The 23,851-nt window shown below is 35.6% G+C and overlaps 1 protein-coding gene across 1 annotated transcript in view; it reads right to left on the bottom strand.

Moving 5' to 3' along the window:
* Positions 1–3,089: 3,089 nt before the first annotated feature.
* The window catches only part of ttll12 (tubulin tyrosine ligase-like family, member 12), a 30,914-nt gene continuing 10,152 nt past the window's right edge, over positions 3,090–23,851 (bottom strand). The window contains exons 5-14 of the mRNA XM_052581895.1: positions 21,819–21,952; positions 21,568–21,644; positions 14,364–14,480; positions 14,072–14,266; positions 12,455–12,566; positions 7,304–7,455; positions 6,814–6,895; positions 6,666–6,734; positions 3,821–3,959; positions 3,090–3,281 (exon numbers count right to left, since the gene is read on the bottom strand). Coding sequence (XP_052437855.1) covers positions 3,130–3,281; positions 3,821–3,959; positions 6,666–6,734; positions 6,814–6,895; positions 7,304–7,455; positions 12,455–12,566; positions 14,072–14,266; positions 14,364–14,480; positions 21,568–21,644; positions 21,819–21,952 — 1,229 coding nt within the window. The 3' untranslated portion in view covers positions 3,090–3,129. The remainder of the gene's footprint in view (positions 3,282–3,820; positions 3,960–6,665; positions 6,735–6,813; positions 6,896–7,303; positions 7,456–12,454; positions 12,567–14,071; positions 14,267–14,363; positions 14,481–21,567; positions 21,645–21,818; positions 21,953–23,851) is intronic.

The following is a 23,851-nucleotide window of genomic DNA, read 5'->3' as shown; positions in this document are numbered from 1 at the left end:
TACATTGCAGGTGCTCCTGTGCTCCTCCTCCTTTTTTGGAATCTCCCCAATATTCTCTGCATGCATCACAGTTATTTAATTAATTATCTGACCTGTACATCATGACATGCTTCCAATCATGTAAACTATGCAAGTATAATATCGCTTAAAATTGAGTAAAAAGTGAACTTACATGACCTAATTCGTATCTGCATATTTGATTGACATGCCAAGTCAAATTCTTCGTGTGTAATGAAGCTCTTTCTGACTTCTGTCTCTTCTCATGATGTCTTAAATCATTGTTAATAATAATAAAAATGTACTATATTGTTTGCGGTCGTCCCACCAGTATCTCCTGGAAGACTTCACACTAGTTCAAACAATAAACACAGTAGGATACATAGCAAATAAATATCTACTCAAACCAAAGAAGTTAAATTAGTCTATTTCAATTTCCCTATATTAATACAAACAAAAGCCTTGATATATTGTTTTGCCTACTATTAATAATATATGTAGCCTAGTTAATTTCTTTGATTAAAGACTTATAATTTAAATGGAAGTTGGTGTAACCCAAATTTTGACCTCTGTCTTGAGGGCATTTGCTACGTGCTTAAAAGTGCAGAACAGTCTGTTCTGAAGGCCTCAGTTGAACTTTAGACTTTAGAAGACGTCTGCAGAAATAGAAGAAAACAAGCTGAGTATGTGCATCATGTATCTAAATTTGAAGTTAATTTAAAGTCTTCTGAGCAATGCTCAAAGTCCAACAGCAACAACTATCTGCTGACTGTTCTGAAATAGGGAAGTGAAACTAGGCTGCAGAGCTCATCTGGTATTTTTGGATATTTTTGGTAAATTTTGAAATTTGCTGCAGAGACGGTTTTTAGTTTTGATCACAAGTCCCTTTGTTTCGCAGAGCTATAAGACGAGGCAATTCACCCCTTCTTGTTTAGCTCAGGCTGAGTTCAGACTAGTCACTAGACCCTTCTGGACTTAGTCTTTTCTCACCTTTTTCTTCTCATATTCCAGGGGCTCACTTGAACTCTTTGATCGACTTACAGGTTTTTATTCAAATCAGATACATTGTCTTTTATTGTTATCTTGAAATGCAGGTATTTTATATACTGGTTATATACTTTGTATTATTTTACTAACAGTTTGAATTGCATTTGAATACTTCAACCAATGGTATTGTATTAATCTTAGATGAGTAAAATCCACCATATATGGATTGCTTTTAAAACTATATTAATTTTGGAGTTGCATTTTCTATATTTGAAGTTGATTGTAATAATTAATAACCTGTTCGTAAGACACGAGTTTTTGTCTTATTTTCTATATTCTTTGAATAAATTTGCATATTGAAAACTTTACACCGTCTGACCAGGATTGAAGTCTCTTTTTTGCATCAGAAGTTTACAAAAATTAGCAAGCACAAAAAGCAAAGAATTTAATACATTCTGAATTTTTTATTTTTAAATCCATGGGGGCTGGGAACTACATTATTCAACAATTTGGTGGTGATTGCCTATACAATCTGAAGTGACAACGAGGGGCAATTTGCACCAGGAGTGGCGCCCTTTTGCCTGCCAATTGCGCTTTAATATGTTTATGACTTGCAGGATCTGCATTATCACAAAAGTGAAGGGTAATTTACACGATGGATAGATCTGCGCGATTAGTCTTTTACGCGATGCAAACATCAAAAACATGCCGCTGAAGCCCGTCCCAAGCTGATTTCCGTTCGCGTTACGGGGGGAGGGGGAATACAGGAGCTAGAGCTTTTTTGAGCTAGACGTAGCTACACCATTTCTTCATTCAATGTTACACAACAAATTAGTTATTTTGCACGTTCAGGAATAAATGATTCGGTTTCATGCCTTCATCTTTGTGTACCCTCTGGTGTGCAACATCCAGGATGATGGTGCTGCTTTTGCTTTATATACAAAGTATAAACAAACTGCTCAATGAAGATTTGGGACCAGACTCTGTTTGTGTAATACTGTATAGTTCTTCCCACAGCTGTGCAGATCATCGCTGACTGAGAGGGACTGAAATACAATCCTTACTTAGTACAAGAGAAATCTAAATCTTTGGTTATGCAGATTTCCAATGTTGTTATACTTTTATTTTTGCATATACATTTATACATTATTATTCATTATGAATAAGCAATGCGTTTCCTTTAAGATATAAACCCAAAACACTTACCCCTTTTTATTGTAGGTCCTTCCCTGAACTCCAGCATGCTTTGGTTATCTTTCTCAGTCTCTGGACTTTTTCACAGTTCACAGGAAGAATCCCACTTTTGCGGACAAGCCCCCAACTATTAAAATATATAGTTGAAGAAGATCAGATCCGGTTGAGCGATGGAACACAGAAGCGAATTAGCGGGTTTTTTGTTAAATGTGAGCCAAAATCATCACAATTAAAAGAACCAAAGACTCAAACTACTTCAGTCTGTGTGCACTGAATTTATTTAATACACAAGTTTCACAATTTGAGTTGAATTACTCAAATGAACTTTTCCATGACTTTATATTTTACTGAGATGCACCGGTATTACTACTACCCAACCGTCTGACATGGATTCAATTCTGCATCATAGATGTTCTTTCTAAAAGCAGATATTTGCAAGATGATATTTGAAGAATGCTAGAGCTATACTATTTCTGCTCGCAGGGTGTCAAAACCACAACTCATACCTCTATATTTATCTGACTTTACCTATTGTATTTCACAGGTCGTGCCTACGTGACCTATCCTCACCCAGCCTGTGGTGGTGGTGTGTGTGTGTGTGGGGGGGGTGTATAGCAAAATTTAAATTAGTGACACAATGGATACATTTGTGTGACATTCATTCATCAGACATAAACGTGGTGATCTGAAGATGCAAGTTCTCCTGTCTATATATAACTAACCTACTAACTAACTAACCTACTCCGTTGAATTTTTATTCAAATAAACTAACATTTTATTGAAACACTTTGTTTGCTTGGGTCTCACTGTATCAGCCACTTAAAAAGTAAAATTGACACATGCTTCATTAAAGCTGTAAGTGATTCATCATTGTAATGATGTAATGTAATGTAAAAAAGTGACAAAAACTGTTAAAGGGGTATTAGTCATCTTTATTTAAGTGCAAGTTGGTCATAAAATTTGAGTGACAGGACACTGTTCTTTCTGATCCAGGAACAGTGTTTGAAACATGTGGTCATAAAACTTGGGATGATAACGACAGGCCCGCTCACAGTCTGGGCAAAAATTCACCTCCAGTATTTGAGGCTGCATCACACGCTCTCCTGAAAAGAAAAGAAAAGTATGGAACTATTACATTTATGAAGTTTAATGGATGTTATTCATTTTTGCTGGTAAGTAAACCACTCTACCACTGTAAAAAAAAAAAAAAAAAAAAAGGTAATTGTGAATTTTTTTCTCACAATCAAAAAAATGTCATATAAAATTCTGAGAAAAAAGTCAGAACAGCAAGATATAAACTCTTTCTGACTCTTACCCTTCACAATTCTGAGTTGACATCTTCGGAATTCTGACTTTTTTCTTTGAATTCTTAGTTTAAAAGAAATAATTCTCACTTCGTTTTTTTATATCGCTACAGAAAAAAAGACAATTGCCAGTTTTCTTTCACAATTCTGACTTTTTTTCTCTTGCAATTGTGAGTTAATACCAGATGATTAAGTCATAATTTTGAGATACAAATTTTTTTTTTTTTTTTTTACTTCTCTCCAAAACAAAAATCGAAGTAAAATGTATTCTAAGTTTCTGAATGAATGTAGCATGGCCATTAGGGAGAGTGTGATTTGAGACCATCTACAGAAAATACCTTCTGTCGTCTGGTCCCATTTGAGCATGAGGTCAATGGCGTATATGGCTCTGGAGGAGGGGTATGCACAGATCCCATATGGAGCAGGGCGGCAGGAAGCTGCTTGGAAGAGCTCTGAAAACGCTTTAAAGATATCCGTCTGAAACAAACAACATTTAAAAAGACAACACATAGTGAAGCTTTTTAGATTACAGTGAGAATGCTAACCATAGATGTGTCTCTGTTTGTATGTGTACAGGTTAAGCAATAACAACAAGTGACAACTTTTGAGGTCTGGGACATGTGTAAATGGATACTTTCACATACTGGGTACTATACAGTGACACCCGACTCTAAGGAAACTTATGCAGGAGGATCATGGGTGTGCATGGTGAGATTTAGCTTAGTTTTGTTTAACCTTTAATATATATATATAAAAAAAACGATTAGGGTAATTAAAAGATTACAATTTTAAGTTTTCCTCAGCTGCTCTGGTACATCTATGATTCATCCTTAACATCTGCAAATCAGTTCATCTCTCAACAGTATTAATAGAAACAGCACAACACACTGGATTACCTACAAAAGCCTGTAACCTACTCAAAATCCTCAGTTCATCTCTCAAAACTAAGTATTTATGTCAATGAATTTATCAGTGCCATCAAAATGACACAGCAGTGGCCCTATTTTCATCAGTCCTTGGCCTTTTCTGCTTCTTCCACTTTTTTGGTTTCTCTAGTCTTCCTCCACACATCCTTCTCTTCTTTGTCCTGACGGTTGACGCTGTTGGTTTTCTTATTGTTCTTCCATTGTCAACAAATGTAACACTGTGTTGTGCTCTGACTATAATATGCTTGCCAAATTAAGCTTCATGAGATGATAAAGAACTGGTTCATCATTGGTTGATCTAATGTTTTACATTTCCTTTCATAAGTGAAATTCAAGATTCAGCTGAACAAGTCTTCAATTCAGGACATAGTGACAAAAAGTCTAATGGAAATTAATAGTGTAAGAATAAATTGTATATTCTTGCCTTCAAGATCGCAAACATAATTTTGGTTCAGGTTGGGTTATCTGAGCAGAGGAGAGCTGGTACCAGGGACCTAAGAATGAGAAACACCAGTGGTGCAGATCTTTCTAAGCTCAACTTTATTGTGCCTTGGGTGTCACTTTTATACAGCATCTTAGGATATGAGGCAATGGAAATGTCTGGAAAATAATAACTGAATAAGCATTACTGACTGTATTGTGTAATCAAATACCATGAAACAAGAGTAAGGTTCAAATCTTAGCACATCATACTTTCATCACACAATGTGACCTAATCTTTAAGAACGTTTTAGAGAACTGAAAAGTTCTAACCTTTGGTATTGTTGGGGACTAAACAAAGGGGACTAAGCTAGATGTCTTTCTGAAAATAGTAACCTTGTGATTTGCCATATAAGTGAACCAAGCAGATTATAGGAGAATATATAATGTGACGATGTTACTTTGGCTAAGTACTTTTCTAATATAAAGTGTTGTCTCCTTGTTACTAGGGGATTCTCTGTGATTGGTATGAAGTCCTACCAGACATGATTAAAGCATACTTAAGGGCATTGCCTGGAGTCTGTCTGGTTACTGCTGTGCAGCAGGTACAGTGGAAGTGATAGTGTTCAAAAGGGGGCGAGATGTCAGTAGAGGGGCGCCAGGTGTTACACACAGTTGAACTTAATTCAGGTGCATAGGGGAATTTCTACCACACAGCAAAAATGATAATATTCTAAAATATTATTACAATTTTGGTGCATCGAAATTCTGATTTCTGCCACGTGTAAACTTGCTACGTGCTCAACGCCACACAAAACTATTTGTTCCAGAGGCCTTAAAAGACCTCTGTAGCCATATCAGGGACAGAGATAGATAAGGCATGCAGCAGCTCTCAGTTCTTTATTTTTGGATAGAAAGGAGACTTATCACCAATACTTAATATCTATTTGAGACATGACTTCATTTTCGGTCACAAGACTCTTTGTTTTGAAAGGACTACAGAAGGAGGTGCAGACCCCCTCTTTTCTCAGTCTCTACCTAACTGAACTTGGGTTTCTCATCTTACTTTATCTTTTATTTCGGGCTCACTTGAATACTTTGAACTCTTACAGGTTTATTCAACTCAGATACTTTGAATTCTTAATACTTTGACTTTTGATATACAAGTATTCTTATATACTTTGTATTATTATTTTAAAATATATTTTAACAGTTTGAGTACTTTTCAAATATTATAATCATTTTTACTAATCTTAGTTGGGCAAAATCCATCATATATGGATTGCTTTTAAAACTATATTAATTTTGGAATTGTATTTTCTATATTTGAAGCTGGTTCTAATACTTAATAATGACTTTCTATATTCTTTGAATAAATTTGCATACTAAAATACCACCCACCGTCTGACCTGGATTGAAGTTTTTGCATCAAATTTAAAATAACTATTTTCCATTTTATTACATTTAATGATGCAATTTATTCCTGTAATGGTAAAGCTGAATTTTCAACAGCCATTACTCCAGTCTTCAATTTCACGTGACTCTTCAGACTTCACTCTAATATGATGATTTGGAGATCAAGAAATATTTCTTATTATGAATATTGTAAACAGCGCTGCTGCTTAATATTTTTTTGTGTTAAAAAAAAAAAACATGACACATTTAGAAAATAAACTGACAAATAAAAACGTGATACCTAAGGCGAGAAGACTTTTGAAAATCTGTACAGGAATACTGATGCTATACACAGCTGAATACTTTTTTGGAAAAGGGGAAAATTTGCTGTATGCTGTATTGTAGATGGATGGACTGAAAATTAAAGTGCATAAAGCCATACCTCAACCTGTTTCCATGGATACTGCGGATACTGGCTCTCAAACATGGGGATAAATTCATCATAGTGAATCTGTCCGGAAACAAAACCACCAGTGACTTGAGATCAACTCTACAGAGCCAAACATACAGACTGAGCAGAGTTTTTATACCTGTTTGAGCTGCACATCAGCAGCGTAGTTCATCACAGTGTAGTGCTTCTGATAGTCATCAAAGTGATCCAAAGAGAAAGGTCTGGAAGTAAAGACAAGCATATTAATGCAGAGAGGTATGCAGAGTTGCAGACATGGTATTATATGCTCGATGTAAAAGCATAGGAAAAAGTTTGCTAATATGATGACAACTGCCAAGTGTTAGGTCTCAGTGTTGGAGAACAATTATGAAAAAAAAAATTCATATATCCCAATCCCTTTATTCTTTCACAAGCTAAATTCCTTTCAGCAGTAAACTTTATTTATATAACAAAACATGGTTAGCATCAGGAAATTCATTGCTGTTATCTTCCTAACTTTAGCTGACATGGATCCCCACAGTTTAAAAAAAATGTCAACTGTGACTAAGTATTTCACTGCATGACATTGATATTGTTTGTTCAGGATAAAGGGTTTTTGGGTTAGTCTACAGGATGTAGATAAGGTTTACTTGTTTGCGAAACGCAGCCAGAAGACATCATATGCATAAAGACGCAGAGGTTCCACAGAACGCAGCATCACCATGTAGCGGATGTCAAACTTCACCATGCCCACCTCCTCTCTGAGAAACAGCACAGGGTCCTCCAAGTACTTACTCACCACCTGAGAGAGACACATACAGGTTAAGTCCTGATGCGTGTGAAGGAACATCTAATGTTATCTGATGTGAATGCTTTTGCTATTTTGCATAAACATGCAAAATAAAATTCTCAGAGTATTCATAGTAATAAGCATATTTATATTTAGGTGTATTCCACTGCGTTTTCTTCTTCTGGTGTATTGTTATATGAGATACAAAACTGAAAGATCTGTTATGAGAAAATGTCACAATGATGTGCTTGTTCTTGCTTGCTGAGGAAAACAGGATCATATCAGAAAGCTGGGAGGATGCTATGTGAAAAATGATTCATATTAAGTGTTTATCTCGCTTTTTTTTCAACTATATTGCAAAATTAAGGAGACTGCTTGTGAAAACAATGGGCCAAATCAGAGAAGCATGCTCACTTGTCACACATTTGGCAGGACTCTGCTGTACTGTTTGACCTTTTTGCAAGAATAACAATTTTAACCTGTTAACTGTCGCTCACGTTTTTGAAGATAGACATGAATGTGCATGATACAAACCTAAATTTTTATAATTCATGACTGAAAACATTTTGTAACATGATTTTGATGTACCATTTACATGGTAATGCAATGTCTGATTTTAAAATGGGTTTTGAAGGATGAATTTTGAGATTTTATGTTTTCAAGTGATATATAACTTCTGATGATTTCTAAAATGTGATAGAGAAAAAGGCAACGAGGAAGTCTTTTTTTTAAACAAAGGTCAAAGCTCCTTTTGTAATGTAGATTTCTGAGGGTGCACTCTTGTCATAAATTCATCTATTACTTTTCCTACATAATTTTTAACAAAAAATATTGGTAAAATATATATTTGGGAGTCTTAGACCTTTCCAAAGATATATAGTTTGTCAAGATTAGATTAGATTTGATTGTCTCTGACCATGTAAGATCATTAAATAGATTTTTTCCACAACAGCATATATAGCAACACACTTCAGACACATACATTACCAGTCACAATAATAATGTGAAATATCAATACAATTTAAACTGTTTTCTTTTTTTAAATATATTTTAATATGCAATTTGTTCTTGTAATGTCAAAGCTGAATCATTACTCCAGTCTCACATGATCCCAAAGAAATCATTCTAATATCCTGATTTGGTGCTCAAGAAACATTGTGATCTGATCTCAGCCTGACTTACTCTCTCTCTCTCTCTGTATAAACTCAACAATCCCGGAAAGCAGGAAAACATTGACATCTGTTTTTAATACATGACTTCATGTGTAGATCTTGGAAATCAGCCTAGAAAAGAATTATCCAGTCGAGGATATCTGCTTCCAAGACACATCTGGGATGCACAATCATGATTTTTCATGGCCGATTCCTATACCGATTATTTACAAGCAAACTGGCCGATTCCAGAACCGATTACCGATTTTAATTTTTTAAGCAACAAACAAGAAAGAAGGAAAGTATGCATAAACAAGATGTTTATTTGGTATTTAATAGGCCAAACTGGCTTTTGTCTGTTGAAAACGCAAAAGCGTTTAGCTTTTGTTTTTGAATTGTGTTGAAACTACAAACTACATAGAACTGGCCTTAAATTAAAAGATTGACTGTAACCATGTGAAATTAAAGGCAATAACTGCATAGTTCTACAATCCAAACAACACAATTAACACACATTCAATAAGATGTTTCTTAATCAACATTCAGTATTTGTTTTAGTTTTTAAATTTGGATTTAAATAATAAAAAAAAGCTTTACCAGTAAGACTAAAAAAGTATGCTAAATAAATAATTCCAAAATGTTAAAATCAAATAATGTTGGTGCGAATAAAACAAGGATGCAAAGCGTTTCATTCGTCCAATTAAAAATAATAATAATAATAAGGTAATGATTCATATCTATATATTTTGTAGGGGAATTTACAGTTAAAACCTAAGGACCAGATGTTTGGCAATGAAGACCAAGAGTCAGAGATAATAATAATTTTACTTTAAGAAAATAGTTTGCAATTTCAACAGCAGAAGTCAGCTTCAATACTCTCGACGGAGTTCGTAGGCCGCCCTCCGTACAACTCAAAATCAACCCCAGTTATACCCTGACAGAGGATACTAATTGCGTCAATACATAAGTCAACAAAATTCTGATTGGTTCCAAAACCTAGATAAACTCTCCAAAGACATATATTTGATACGCTGGACACTGGCAGTTGATCGTTTGACCTGGGACTGTCTGAGCTTCTCCCTGTACAGACAGATACTAACACACATACACAGAGAACTTATCTAAAATTCAAGGCTTTCTAGCACTGGCGAGTGTCTTATTACGGTTGGATACACACATAATCTGTGGACATTAATCTTGAGGAAAATAAATACAGGGTAGAACAGGATTCTTTAATATCTCATAAGCGCACATAAGGTTACACATTTCACTCTTGCCATAACTTGATTAATAGTCAAACAAGAAATCATGTAATAATTTAATTAATATCAGTATGAAGGATATGGCAACTCGGCATCCACTCCTTCAATTTTACTTGAGCCAATGAAAAATAAATAACTATTTGCTCGATTTATGGCCGGTTAACCGGTGCATCCCTAATATAAAGTCAAGTGATGTAATGTATAATCCTTATTGGTCGAGCAATACACCACCCCCTTGGCAATGTACAAAAGCTGATACTGTAAAGAAGTCTGTGGACAGAGATTTTGTGTTCCTTTCTATTTCCACTGCCATGCGAGGGGACTGAAAAGTATCTGACGGAACAGAAAAATTAAGAAATAATATAACATTATCAATGTTAAAAACAGTGGTGCTGCTTTATAATTTTGTGGAAACTGTGACTTTTTCATAAAAACAGCATTTATTTGAAATCTTTTGTAACATTATAAATGTCTCGACGGTTATTTTGATAAATCCTTGCTGAATAATAAAGTATTAAAGATCTGGTTTTTAGTATTGTTTACTTATCTGTCTGATGTTTTTTAATTTGCTGAATGAAAAACAATTTGGAAATTGATCAGTCAACAGATTTGCATTTTCTTTTCTCCTTAAAAACTGCATTGTATCATTATATCCACTGGTCATTTGTTTCTATTTACAATGTGTTTTTGCAGCATTGAGCATTGTGGCCAATCACAGATACATTTGTTGATTTCATTAATTGCAATGTCCAATCAGAGATGATTCAGTTACACAGAATCCAGAAACACAGCTCACAGACTCACAGCTCAAAACACCAGAGCTTTGTTCAGTGCCAAGTTCCCTCTCATTATAACAAACAAAGTGCATACACAATCTAAATAATAAATTAATTGTGAATTGTAATGCTTAATTTATTATAAGAGAATTGCGATAAACTAAGATGTGTGACAGTTTTAATGACCAATGATCGTGTAGGCCATTTAAAAAAACAAATTTCACCTGTCCTGCTTTTCACAATTAAATAATCACTCCTCTTAGCTTTTTTTCTAATAGTAGAGTTTTGCTAGTTGGTCTGTTTTCAAAAATAAGCTTTAAGAACCATTTCCAGGAACCAAAGGGTTCCCCAGGGACATATATTTCATATGACCTGACAGTCACCTTCAACATCCCCAACACCTCCTGGTTTTCATAAACAAACTAGTTCTACAATTGTTTAAACATATGTTAGACAAAAATATTCCAAAATGCATATACTAAATCTAAGAAGATACTTTAATAGGGAAGCATGGCAACACTGCAAAATAAGGTTTGTAAAGAGTGATGCCACTTTGATGTGAACAAAATAAGTGTAAATGACATAAGAAATACTTTAAACATGCTGTAAGAAGAGCTGTTCACTTGAAGAAATGCTTGGATGTTCTTGGCTCGGTTTAAAAGTTACTATGTATTTGACTTCTTTTGCGTTAAAAAATAGATTAATAAAAAATGTTTGTGAAAAAAAGAGTGAAGCTCATAAATGTTTCCATCTTGATAGAAATGTTACTAAAAGGGCACAAGAAAGTACAGACGAGGTGAGAAAACTAAAGCACAAATAATGATGTCAAAGACCAAAATTAACATGAGAAGATGGACATTGACAAAGGAATGAATCCAATCCAACAATTAATGTATTGTGCTTATAAGAAACTAATCCATAATAAAGGCTTTTTATCTTTTAACCACTGGTTCTGGTCAAAGTACCATAATCACAGTTCCTTTAGTGTTTAAAAATAGCATCAAAATCCACCAATATATTTGTTTAGAACTGTTTTGGACCGTTTTTACTTGTAAAAAGTGTTTGATATGTGCATATTACTCAACTGATTCAGACTAGATGTTTTTTTTTTTCCACTGGAGAAAGCAATATTATGGATAGAGGAAGTACCAATTTTAAGATAAAAATGTCTTAATTTAAGGGAGGTTTTTTTTACAAACACGCAGCTTTTCACTCCACAAGATGAGGATTAGTTGTGGATTATTGTGATGTTTTTATCAGATGTTTGAACTCATTCTGACAGCACCCAAATCTGTTCCGATGAAGAATTTGTAGAAGATATTTATTAATCAAAATATGAAATAATCAAGTATAATCAATGTGAATATAGTCATGATTGTAATCTACTATTATGATTGTGTTTCTTGTAAGAAAGGAGGCCTACAGGACAGTAATCAAGTTATTCTACCAGTATGATCATATGTTTCCTGTTTGTATGGAGCACTGCAGGAGAGTAAAATGTGATCATTATAAAGAAGTAGTAGGACTGTGTATGAAATGTGTTAAACAGACCTTGAGGAAAAACGATATAAAGAGTGTTCAGACACAACCCGACAGATACTCTGCTTTATTGCCAATGATAATGAAGTCTTGGCATCAAAAGCTCAAGACCTTGAGAGGGATTTCTCTCAGAAGTGGAAAAAACCAACACACTTTCAAAAGACTTCATAAAACAGTTTTGGAAGTTGCTAGGTTATGGATCCAAGTCTAGGTCTGTAATTCTGAGCGCACAGACTCAGTGCAGGAAGTAGGATACGTGGCAGTATTGTGTGTGCAAGTATACCTTTGGGGTGCTCTCTCGCTGTCTGATTATGTAGCTGAGGTTGTTTGTGATGTGTGTGTCCAAACCGCGGGCCAGATTCCAAGGTTTGCAAATCCAGTGGTTATCCAGTCCTCTGAAATGATCATAGACAAATAAGGCTGTCAAGAATTCATCTAATAATCTAATTATTAGCACCATTTGATTTGCATTTTCTATATTTGAAGCTGATTTTAATACTTAATAATCTGTTTGCAAGAGATGATTTGTTGTCTTACTTCCTATATTCTGTGAATAAAGTTGCATACTGAATAACACCACACCGTCACGATTGAAGTTTTTTTTTTTTGCATCAGTAATGAAGTAGTTACCGACCCTCTTTTTTGAGTATAATTACTGCTATATTGAGTGTGTATGCAGAGTGGTCTATGAACAGTCTACAGAGTGTTGAAGCTGACTTTTGCTGAGGAAAGTATGCAAACTATTTCCTTCAGTAAATTGTCTTCAAATGACTGCAACTCTGACTCCTTGTACTAATTAGTACCTCGCTAAGCAATAAATCTCTGAAGAAGCTTGAACACAGAACGTGCATCTTCATCTTGTTTTCTGAGCGAGTGGCAACTGAGAGCACAAGGGAAAAAATTATGAACTTTTCTAGATTGTGTGACAAATAATGGCTGCATGCTTTTGGTAAACTACTTTTTCATCATTACCTTCAGAAAGTATGAAAACTATATGAAAACAAAGACAAATTTTAGAAAACAGAGCTAAAACCAGACATTTTATGCAAAATAAAAAAATTAAAGGCCAGGACATATCTGGGAAAAAAAGAGGTACTGTCACCTTAATCATAGGGTACAAAAAATATTAGGGATAATACCGAAGCTTAGTATTCAAGATCTCGCTTTACGGTCATCTTTTAGGAAGAATGCCGTATTAATCAGACTGTTTCGTGTATTCTGTGTAAAATGTTCATTTGCTTAGCATCCAGTGATGGAAATTTCTTGGAGTGTGAAATGTCTTCTTTAAAAATTTAATAAAAACAGAAATTGTGAGAAAATAAATCCCACCTCAATCCTTACGTTTCTGAAACTCCTTTATAAAAAGTTTAAATATAAATATAATATACGAAAATGCTACATTTACTATAGTTAAGATTTTATATAACATATTATATTATCATAACTAGTAGTTATTAGAAATAGGGCAGGAAGAGAATGCAACCACCTCAGTTCACAATGGCAAAATATTACACTGGAAACTCACATATCACTGAGATCTTAACAGAAATAAGAAGTACGCTGTGCATAGAGTTCCTTCCCGTTTTATATTTGATGCATATGTTGAAATACGAAATTTTGAAATGTACATTGCATGTTTAGGAAGGTTCAAAAGTACATCTAACATCATCCACAGAAGGAAGCAGAACAAATGTATGCTATAACTAGATCTGTTTTAGGATTAAGAAGTCTGTGCAATCATGTCAGTTTTTATTATAAATGTGTCCGCAATTTTTAGTTTACTGTGTTTCCAAGATTCTCTTAAGTTCTCCAATAAAGTATGTTTCAACCAAGCATCTTTAACCACAGTCCATTACATAATCTTTTTTTTTTTGAGCACTATTATCAGACAGATGCTCACCTCTCCTGTCTCCTTAGGTAATGTCTGATGAACTGAGGGAGCTCAGTCTGTAGATTAAAGGTTTTGGGGAGCCATGGAGCCCCCTGACCTCCCCTGGCTCTCCGTGCCACAGATGCCAGGCAGTCTTTAGTGGTCAGCACAGTCTCACAGGGGAACTGGTTGAGTAGGACATGAGGCCGTGCCTCACTTAGTTTTCTAAGAGTAAATGAATCAGTTGAGCAAAGGAAATCACTTAAGTAAAACAAGAATAATAGGACTCAAGTGTACATAAGAACACTCAAAACATGCTCACCGATAATCTCGGATATGGGAGAAGGCCCAGATTATGTCAGCTTCTTCCTCGTTTTCGGTGAACTGGAAACGTGGATGTTTCAGATGGTCTAAAACCTGCTTCATCTCAGTGTAGACCCTGAATTGTATACATAGGAAATGTGAATACCAAGTGAATACACACACACACACACACACACACAGTGATTAAAAAAAGCTTAATGCACTTTCCACCTGTTTCAATCATCCACTCTCAAAGGCTTGAGGTTTTGATACCACAAGGCAGACTTTATTATCAGAGATAATGATGCCGAGAGACTTGATTAGAGAGATTTTGACCAGTCTGTCTATGCAATACTCTTTTTATATAGGTTTCCATAAACAATACATATCATTCAGGCCACTACAGCTTATTACCATTTGATTCCAGTCTATATAATCTCCTCGCGACAGAGCAATACAAATACAGTTCATCACTTCAGCACAAGATCATCACATGTTTCTCTTAAAGGAACACTCCACCGTTTTTTGAAATAGGGCTTATTCACATTATTTCCTGCATTTAGATAGGTGGGCAAATGCATTTTTGTGTCAGTGCATGCATTGTTTTAGTTTGACTGGGTCGGCGTTAGCTTAGCTTAGCACAATGAATGGAATCCTTTGTTGCCAGCTAGCATGGCCTGAGTAAAAGTGATCAAAAAAATAAAAAAACCCCACCTAATTACTTCTTGTGGCCTGCGTATTCACAGCGAGTACAAATAGCGATCCAGATTAACACTAGGCGATTTCCTAGGCAGATATTGATTTGGGACTATATTATGGGGAAGCACAGGCGAAGCACTGCTGCTTAGGCGAAGCACTGCTACTTCGGCGCAGAGATATCACGCAACACATGAAATCCCACGACTTCCGTCAACATACCGGCGTGAATAGTAGCTGCCTGGCTATTTTCCTTACAATACACGAATGGCGATGAACATGGCTGATTTTGAGAGAGACGAAGAGGGTGACTTCTCAGACAGTCAAGAACCAGAACCATACCTATTTGAACCAGAGTTTACAGAAGACGAGCTGCGTGCTTTGGAAATAGAACGACAGGAGGAGGAGGTTGAGATCGCTCAACAGCCTGAGGACGTGAGGATGAGAGCCAACATGAACTGGTGGTGTGAATGTGGGGGAATATGCCAATCTATAACCGACGGAAATAGAGTGTCTGTGCTGTAGAGAGTGGGACATGTTTTTGCCATTGATGACCAGGCTCGACACGTCAGATCAAGATGAGAGTGCCCGAAGTTGTGTCACATCTACAGAGGATTTCACGGCGCTGATCCATTCTGCAGTACTCGATTTTTTTTTCCGGTGTGACAAAGTGAACTGGAAAAAACGCCCCACGCCGAATGGACCAAATGGACAGCTGTCCACAGAGTAAGTGATTATTTTAATCATGACGCATGTATAGATCGACCCATATTATACCTGTATTCACATAGAGTTGATGTTTTCATGTGTTGCGTGATATCTCTGTGCCGAAGTAGCAGTGCTTCGCCTAAGCAGCAGTGCTTTGCCTGTGCTTCCCCATAATATAGTCCCAAGTCAATATCTGCCTAGGAAATCGCCTAGTGTTAATCTGGATCGCTATTTGTACTCGTTGTGAATACTTGCGTGGCCACAAGAAGTATATAGGTGTTTTTTTTTTGTTTTTTTTTTGATCACTTTTACTCCGGCCATGCTAGCTGGCAACAAAGGATTCCATTCATTGTGCTAAGCTAAGCTAACGCCGACCCAGTCAAACTAAAACAATGCATGCACTGACACAAAAATGCATTTGCCCACCTATCTAAATGCAGGAAATAATGTGAATAAGCCCTATTTCAAAAAACGGTGGAGTGTTCCTTTAATCGAGGCTCATCGTAACGGAGCACACACAGTTGAATATACTGCTGTTCCTGTGGAAGATTTTTATTGGTCAATATGTAAACTAATCAGGCATAATCATTGTGAATCTAGCCATTTATGTATCAAGTTATTCTACTGATATAATCATGCATTTGACTGTATGTAGAGGCCTGAATGAGAATGGAATGTGCATAGAGTGCAGGGGTATAATAAATGGTACAGCTGCACATCCTATTTGGACATTAGACAAAATATATGATCAGACCTCCTTGGTACAGACATTACCAAAAGCATATAGTAAAGTTGCATGTCCTGTTTTGACATAAGACAAAATATATTATTAGGCCTCCTCGTTTTCACTTAAAATAAATTCTACACCCTAAAAGCAAGCTGGAGACAACCATAAAAGGAAAACGAGTTGATAAACAGAACCTTATATATGAAATGTATTGAACATGGGCACGCCTTCAGAAGCACTGTATAAAATAGAGAACCGACACAGATTCGACAGACTGTTCTGCAGAGCTTTCTCTGTTTTATTTTCTCTTGAAAATAAAATCTTTCTTCTGGAAACAAAACCCAGAGACTGTGTGATTCTTCAGATCCATGGCAGACGAAAATACACTACATTCCTTAAAGGGTTAGTTCATCGAAAAATCTAAATTATGCTATTAATAACTCACCCTCATGTTGTTCCAAACCCGTAAGACCTCCGTTTATCTTTGGAACACAGTTTAAGATATTTTTGATTCAGTCCGAGAGCTTTCAGTCCCTCCATTGAAACTGTGTGTACGGTCTACTGTCCATGTCCAGAAAGGTAAGAAAAACATCATCAAAGTAGTCCATGTGACATCAGAGGGTCAGTTAGAATTTTTTGAAGCATCGAAAATACATTTTGGTCCAAAAATAGCAAAACTACAACTTTATTCATCATTGTCTTCTTTTCAGTGTCTGTTGTGAGAGAGTTCAAATCAAAGCAGTCTGAATATCCAGTTCGCAAACGAAAAATTCGATGCAACTGGATCTTTTTGAACCAGTTCACCAAATCGAACTGAATCGTTTTAAACTGTTTGCGTCTCCAATACGCATTAATTCACAAATTACTTAAGCTGTTAACTTTTTAAATGTGGTTGACACTCCCTCTGAGTTAAAACCAACCAACTAAACCACATTAAAAAAGTTAACAGCTTCAGTCATTTGTGGATTAATTTTTGGACCAAAATTTATTTTTGATGCTTCAAAAAATTCTAACTGACCCTCTGTCGTCACATGGACTACTTTGATGATGTGTTTTTTACCTTTCTGGACATAGACAGTAAATCGTACACACAGTTTCAATGGAGGGACTGAAAGCTCTCGGACTAAATCTAAAATATCTTAAACTGTGTTCCAAAGATAAACGAAGGTCCCATGGGTTTGGAATGACATGAGGGTGAGTTATTAATAACAAAATTTTGATTTTTCAATTAACTAACCCTTTAACGCTCCTTAACTGCTAAGGACTATAATATTAGGGTAAATGCACATACATACATACATAGCATACAGTAATAGCACACCACAATAAATAGTCTAAATTTACTGTTCATTATTTTCAACATAACATTATTACAATGATTTCTATTTCAAACAAATGTTGTTCTGTTGAACTTTCTACTCAGAGTGTTCTATTTATAATGTGTGTAACCATTTATATCCATTAACTATTCTAGCGGATATGTATACACTTTGACAAGAATATGCATGAGTATAAGCATTTTCAATCTGTTCTTTAGCCTCTAAAATTGGCAGGACAGCTTGGCTCTACCCCAGATATTCTAGCCCCAAATAGTACTTAAGCAGCAAGCATGCTTGAGTTAACCCATACGTTGCACGAACCAGATGTGACAGAGAAAGCCACCACAGAGTAAATGGTACAACCCACATAAGAGTGTGTGTTAAGCAGTAAAGATAATGTTGTGGTTAACTGAAAATAAAGTAATTATTTCATGCATCATTCTGTGCTTTAAATTTTTGGTGCCATCCAGGATATCTGCTTATCCATAAGTGCTAAATCTGTGTTTCATCTAAATACTTGACAGCTTTGAAGATTTTCTTTTAAACCTTGTCAGCCTTGGAGGAGGAGGAATGTTTCTATCTAGATGGGGAACACAAACTGCTGATTTTATGACCCAAGATTTATAGATATTGATTAGGGGCTGTAAATTACTGCATTCACAGACATGTTCCAGACCCTCAATTACACCTCTAAACACCCAAACACACACCCTTACTAATACTAACCCTAAAAGAAAAGATTTAGCATTATTAGAAAGAAGGAATGATGGAAGGAATGTTTTATCCCTGAATATCTCCAGGGATGTTTTGACAGATTTGGCTCATTTTTAGGGGAAATTGTGTCCTCAACACACGTCGAAGGACATATTAATTTTGTTTCTGTTTTTTTTTGTATGAAGTGTCATTGGTGTTTGTGTTTTTGCTTTCTTTTTCTCTCTTTCTGTGTGTTTTTGCCAGATAGGCAGATGGTTAAACATCTGTGCTCATCCACAGGTGAGCGTGGTTCAAGCCCTGATTGGTGCATGTTCGGAGGACTTCAATATAAAAACTGACATCACAGAGTTTGGGGTTGTTCTGCTCTCCAAACCCAAGAGAGTGTAGCGCTATTTGTTGCTTTGTCTCAGTGTGTTTCTTGAGTTGATGTGTCTTTCTTTTTTTTTTTCTTTTTTTTTATTAAATGTTCAGGTAAGAGTTTTTGGGTAACGTAGGGTGTAGGGGAACCATATCTTTTCTCCTGTTTAATGGTTAGTTAGGGAGTGAGGGAAGTTATACATGTTTTTGTTTTTCTCTTTTTTTACTGTATAGGTAAGTTAGTGTTCATCCTCCTTTTAGGTAGCTGTATTTTGGTTTTCTTTTATTCGAGCCTTCCTCCTGGGGTAAAGTGTCTTTTTGTTTGATTTTGTTTTTATATCCCTGTTAACCCCTGATTAGGTTGAAAATAAAAGCCAGTCAAGCCATTTAACAATTTGTTTAGTTGTTTGTGATTTCTGGGGGCTTGAGAGCTGGAGATCCTCAAAGTTTCTCCACTGTTTATTGTTGGTCGTTCCCTACAGGTGAATCACCTTAAGAATTTACATTACATATATATATATATATCTTATGCATTAATAATAATATTAAAAAATTAATTAAAATATTAACAAATTAATGTTATTAACAGTATGATTAAAGGGGTCATGACATGGTTTTTTTTATTTTATTATTATGGTCCCCTAGGTGCAATTATAGTATTACTTAAATTTAAATTTAAATTTAAAAAAAAAAAAACTTTTAAAATATAGTAAATTATGACATTTTCCCACCCTGTTTCTCATCCTTTGATTCAAACAGTCTGTTTTGGGTTGTTTCCTCTTTAAGAGTTCAGTGTTAACGCCCACTGTTATGATTGGCTAACGACATTTGACGGAACATTTGCGGATTGAGCGTAACTGTTTAGTAGCGAGTGATGCATTCGAAGCGATGGCTCTTGCGATGATAAAACCTTATATGTTTGAGCTGGAATCAGATGAGGAATCAGAGGAAAATGAACCATCACCACAACAACGAAGACTGGATCAGCCCGTGTCCACATGGAAAGTGAAACTATTTTGAATTAATAAAAAAATTGTAACCCGAGACACTTGAAAACGGATTATTGTTGCATAATTATTCTATAGCTTAATATGCTAACAGTTCAACATTATTTACCAAATTTCAATGAAATGATAGGGTGTACCGCGGACAAAAATGCATGCACAGGCCATATTTGAAGATGCTGCATATAATGCAGTATCATAAAAATATGGACTATAAATACTTCATTTTAGGCAATAAAGCTTTTAAGCTTCTTATAAATATAATTATGATGACACAGGTTAGGATTAAATAAATAATACCTTTGCTACGACACTTGGGTCATCGTTAAAATTTATAGAACAAACACTTAAATTAGCACTGCCGTGACTGGGACGTCCGCAAAAAATAAACTGCATCCATTTTTCCCTGACGTCAGGATCTTTCGGCAGCGTATTCAAAGATGTTGTTTGTCCACAGCCAGGAACAGCACATCTGCGTGGCATTGTAATTTTCCTGTACACAGACCCACTCGCTGTCCGTCGACTGAACACTTGTGAGGCGCGCGGCGCGACAACGATCCGAAATGAGCGTAGTTGTCTTGTGCTGGAGGCGGTCATATGCAAATAATTGGAACGTCACTTCGCACCGTGACGTCACTTCTTACCATGGATCCAGAACGAGCTGTATTTAGAGCTTGATTAAATAAATGGCTCGTTTATAATGGGGAGGACGTCTTAAGCTATGAAACTTGCAGGACGTTTTAATGGTACAAAGACCTCTTATATTCCAAAAGATCAAGGCAAATTTGGTTTCTCATTTCATGACCCCTTTAACTGGGTATTAAGTCGAGTCTGTTTTATACAGGGAGCTCAAAGATTGTACTGTTTTCCCTAAAACTTCTGTCAGTACATATATATTGTGTCCCTAAAGGGTGGGGAAGGGGTGAGAAACTGCAGAGCACACCAGAATGCTTAGCTGTTATTGAATTAGGAACTTGCTATGTCTGATTTAGGAATAGCCCTTTTCCTGTTTCGCTGACGACAGCGTCTTTTCTGAACATATAATTCTTTGTTCTTTGTGTGTTTGCAGGAACATAAAATTATGCGTCTCGCACCCCCCTTTATTCACTCCTCTCTCCTCTTCTTCTCTCTTCACTCTCGTGAAACTTTTTGGCTTCACTCAGTAGATTAGCTGGGTGAACCTTAAACCTTAAACTTTAAATCTTAGAACTTTTATGAAGGTTTTTATTCAATTCAGGTGGGATAATTTTTCATTATACCTTATTCATTTTTATTAATTGTAGATGGGTTCAATCCATCATAAATGTATAAATGTAACAGTTGATCTGCATTTTCTGGTTTCAAAGGTTATTATTATAATTATGATTTGTAGTTTCTGTTCTCTAAACTTCTCTGAATAAATTTGCATATAACTTTTAAATCTAAAAGTCTTTTAAGTCCGAGAGCTTTCTGTCCCTCCATTGAAAATGTATACTGTACATACATTTTCAATGGAGGGACAGAAAGCTCTCAGACTAAATCTAAAATATCTTAAACTGTGGTCCGAAGATGAACGGAGGTCTCACGGGTTTGGAACGATATGAGGATGAGTCATTAATGACATCATTTTTATTTTAGGGTGAACTAACCCTTAGAAAACAAACTTTAAAAGTTGCCAAGAACAGAAAACAATATCTGAAATTTAACACAATGACTTACTTCAGCACTTTTCCATCTGGTACACAGTAAAGCTGGATGTCTATAGGAAGCTTCTCTTTGTTCTCCTGCAGAATTGTCTAGAAAAGTGCAGTGGTGTAGAGAGAAAATGGCACTTAATGATTTTACTGAATCAAAATGTTGTCCACAAAAAGCACCCAGGCAGTTTAATGCATGCCAACAGCCATTAAGACTCCCCGTAGACAAACATTTCCAAAGCAGACAATATTTTAAGGATAATTAAATTCACTCACTTCATAGTAAAGGTCAGACGGTTCTTGGACGTCATCGCTCACATCCTCAAGGTCATCAGGAAGCCATGCTAACAGACGGCATCTCCTCACCAAAGAGTCGGTCTCGCCATATGCAAAATCACGTGACACCTCATCTGATAAATGGTTAAATGTCTTACTTTAACTAACATTCATTACCAAATATTACTACTATATATAGTGCTTAAAGAATCATTAATCAATGTACTTTCAAACAGAAATGTGAAAACTTTGACATTTTCATATGCATGATGAGCATTACATAAACCTCATAAAGCCTACTGTATCATATTTGACATGCACAATTGTGTTTTTGCTGACACGAGTTAATGCTCTCATATCAAACATATCTCATATCAAACCACAATAAACTATTTGCTCAGATCTGCTGCAAATTATTCAGGTAGCTTCGCCCATCATGGCATAAAATGTAATAAAAGTAATTGTGACATTTTCACATTCAATCCTGACATTTTTTCCCTTCATAATTCTGGGTTTATATTTCACAATTCACATAAAACAAGTCTGATTTGAGAAATATTAATTCAGAATTCTGACTCTACAATTTTGAGTTTACCTTTTGCAATTCTGTGGTTATATCTAACGATTCAGTTTTTTATTTCGCCACAGAATAAAAAGGAAATTGCAACTTTTTCGCAAGTTTAAATGCGAGTTTAAATTTCACAATTCTGATGTTTTTTTTCTCTCAATATCAGAGATATAAATGTTTAAAACAAGCTTTCATGTTATTGTATGTTGGATGACCTATGCAGGGTGGTGAGCAATATATTCAACAGACTTCCTCTCTCTATCTCAGTCTTGTAGATGCACTGAAAAAAAATTAAATAGTTCACTAGAGTTCGACATTCAGCATTCTGCAGTTTTCAGGACCCTACTGATTATGTTCTCTTTTAAACACCAGATAATTAACAACATTTCCATTGTTATCATTCTCAGTATTCTCAGTTTTATTCAAAATGAATTTAATTCTTATTTAATAAAAATTGTATTCCTTAAACAGTAAAATTATCTTTGATATCATTTTTCTCATCTGGCTGGATCAGGATTTTACTACACTATTATGAAGATCTCCCTGTTATACTATTACGAACTATCTGATCTTGCTTAGTGATGTGGACCAGAAATGTATTCTTTCAATATTAAGTATATTCATAATTGGATGTATAATGTATTAAGTGCATGAGGAAGTTATATATACTCCATGGCCTTGGTTCTGCATCAACATGTTAGGATCATATGGCAGACATAGGAAAAAGAGATAATTTTGGCCATACAAGAATGTGTGTACATGCAGGAATGTGTCTACTCGTAACATGTTTCCACCATGCATACGGTGGCTTGTTTTTCTTCTGATCTATGTTTTGTGATACATATATATCAACTGATGTAAGCATGAAGTATACATTCTATTTTAAACAAGCCAACATGTTTCTTTACCTTGTAAGGAATTGCAAATCCTTTAGTCAGTGGTATATAAGGCTATGCTCACGGTTAATGCCCCAGAGACACATACAGCTGGCATGAAGACAACAAGTTTCTCTCCTATGCCTGATACATATAACAAAGAGTTTTTGGCAAGGCAACTGGTATCCGGTCCTGTGATTCAACCATAACAGGGACAAAACTTAATTTCAGATCAACAGTGGTAATTATCAGTATTTATTTCTGACTAGAATTTCATATGCCAAGTTTCACAGGGATAAGGACTTCTCAGGATCAAATGAACACACTAACTGCTACGTGACAAGTAGCCAAGCAGTAAATGACTTGCAAGTTGGTGTGAACGATAACCTCCTTTGTTTCCTGTGGGGTGTAAGACCTTGAGTCCTAAAGACTGCAAACTTTCAAGTTAAAAAAGGTCCTGTTAACATCTGATATTAACACCTGTCTAATGGAGAATCTTTGATGTGTCTTGCATCATCATGCACAGACATGTGAACACATTTGTTTCCATTGGGGGCGTGGCCTGTGGTGTATTCCTCTTTGTTCCCTGT

Source organism: Carassius gibelio, chromosome A4 (genome assembly GCF_023724105.1).
Source record: "Carassius gibelio isolate Cgi1373 ecotype wild population from Czech Republic chromosome A4, carGib1.2-hapl.c, whole genome shotgun sequence".
NCBI lineage: Eukaryota > Metazoa > Chordata > Actinopteri > Cypriniformes > Cyprinidae > Carassius > Carassius gibelio.
Note: the sequence above shows the minus strand (reverse complement) of the source record. Positions and strands in the feature narration are given on the sequence as shown.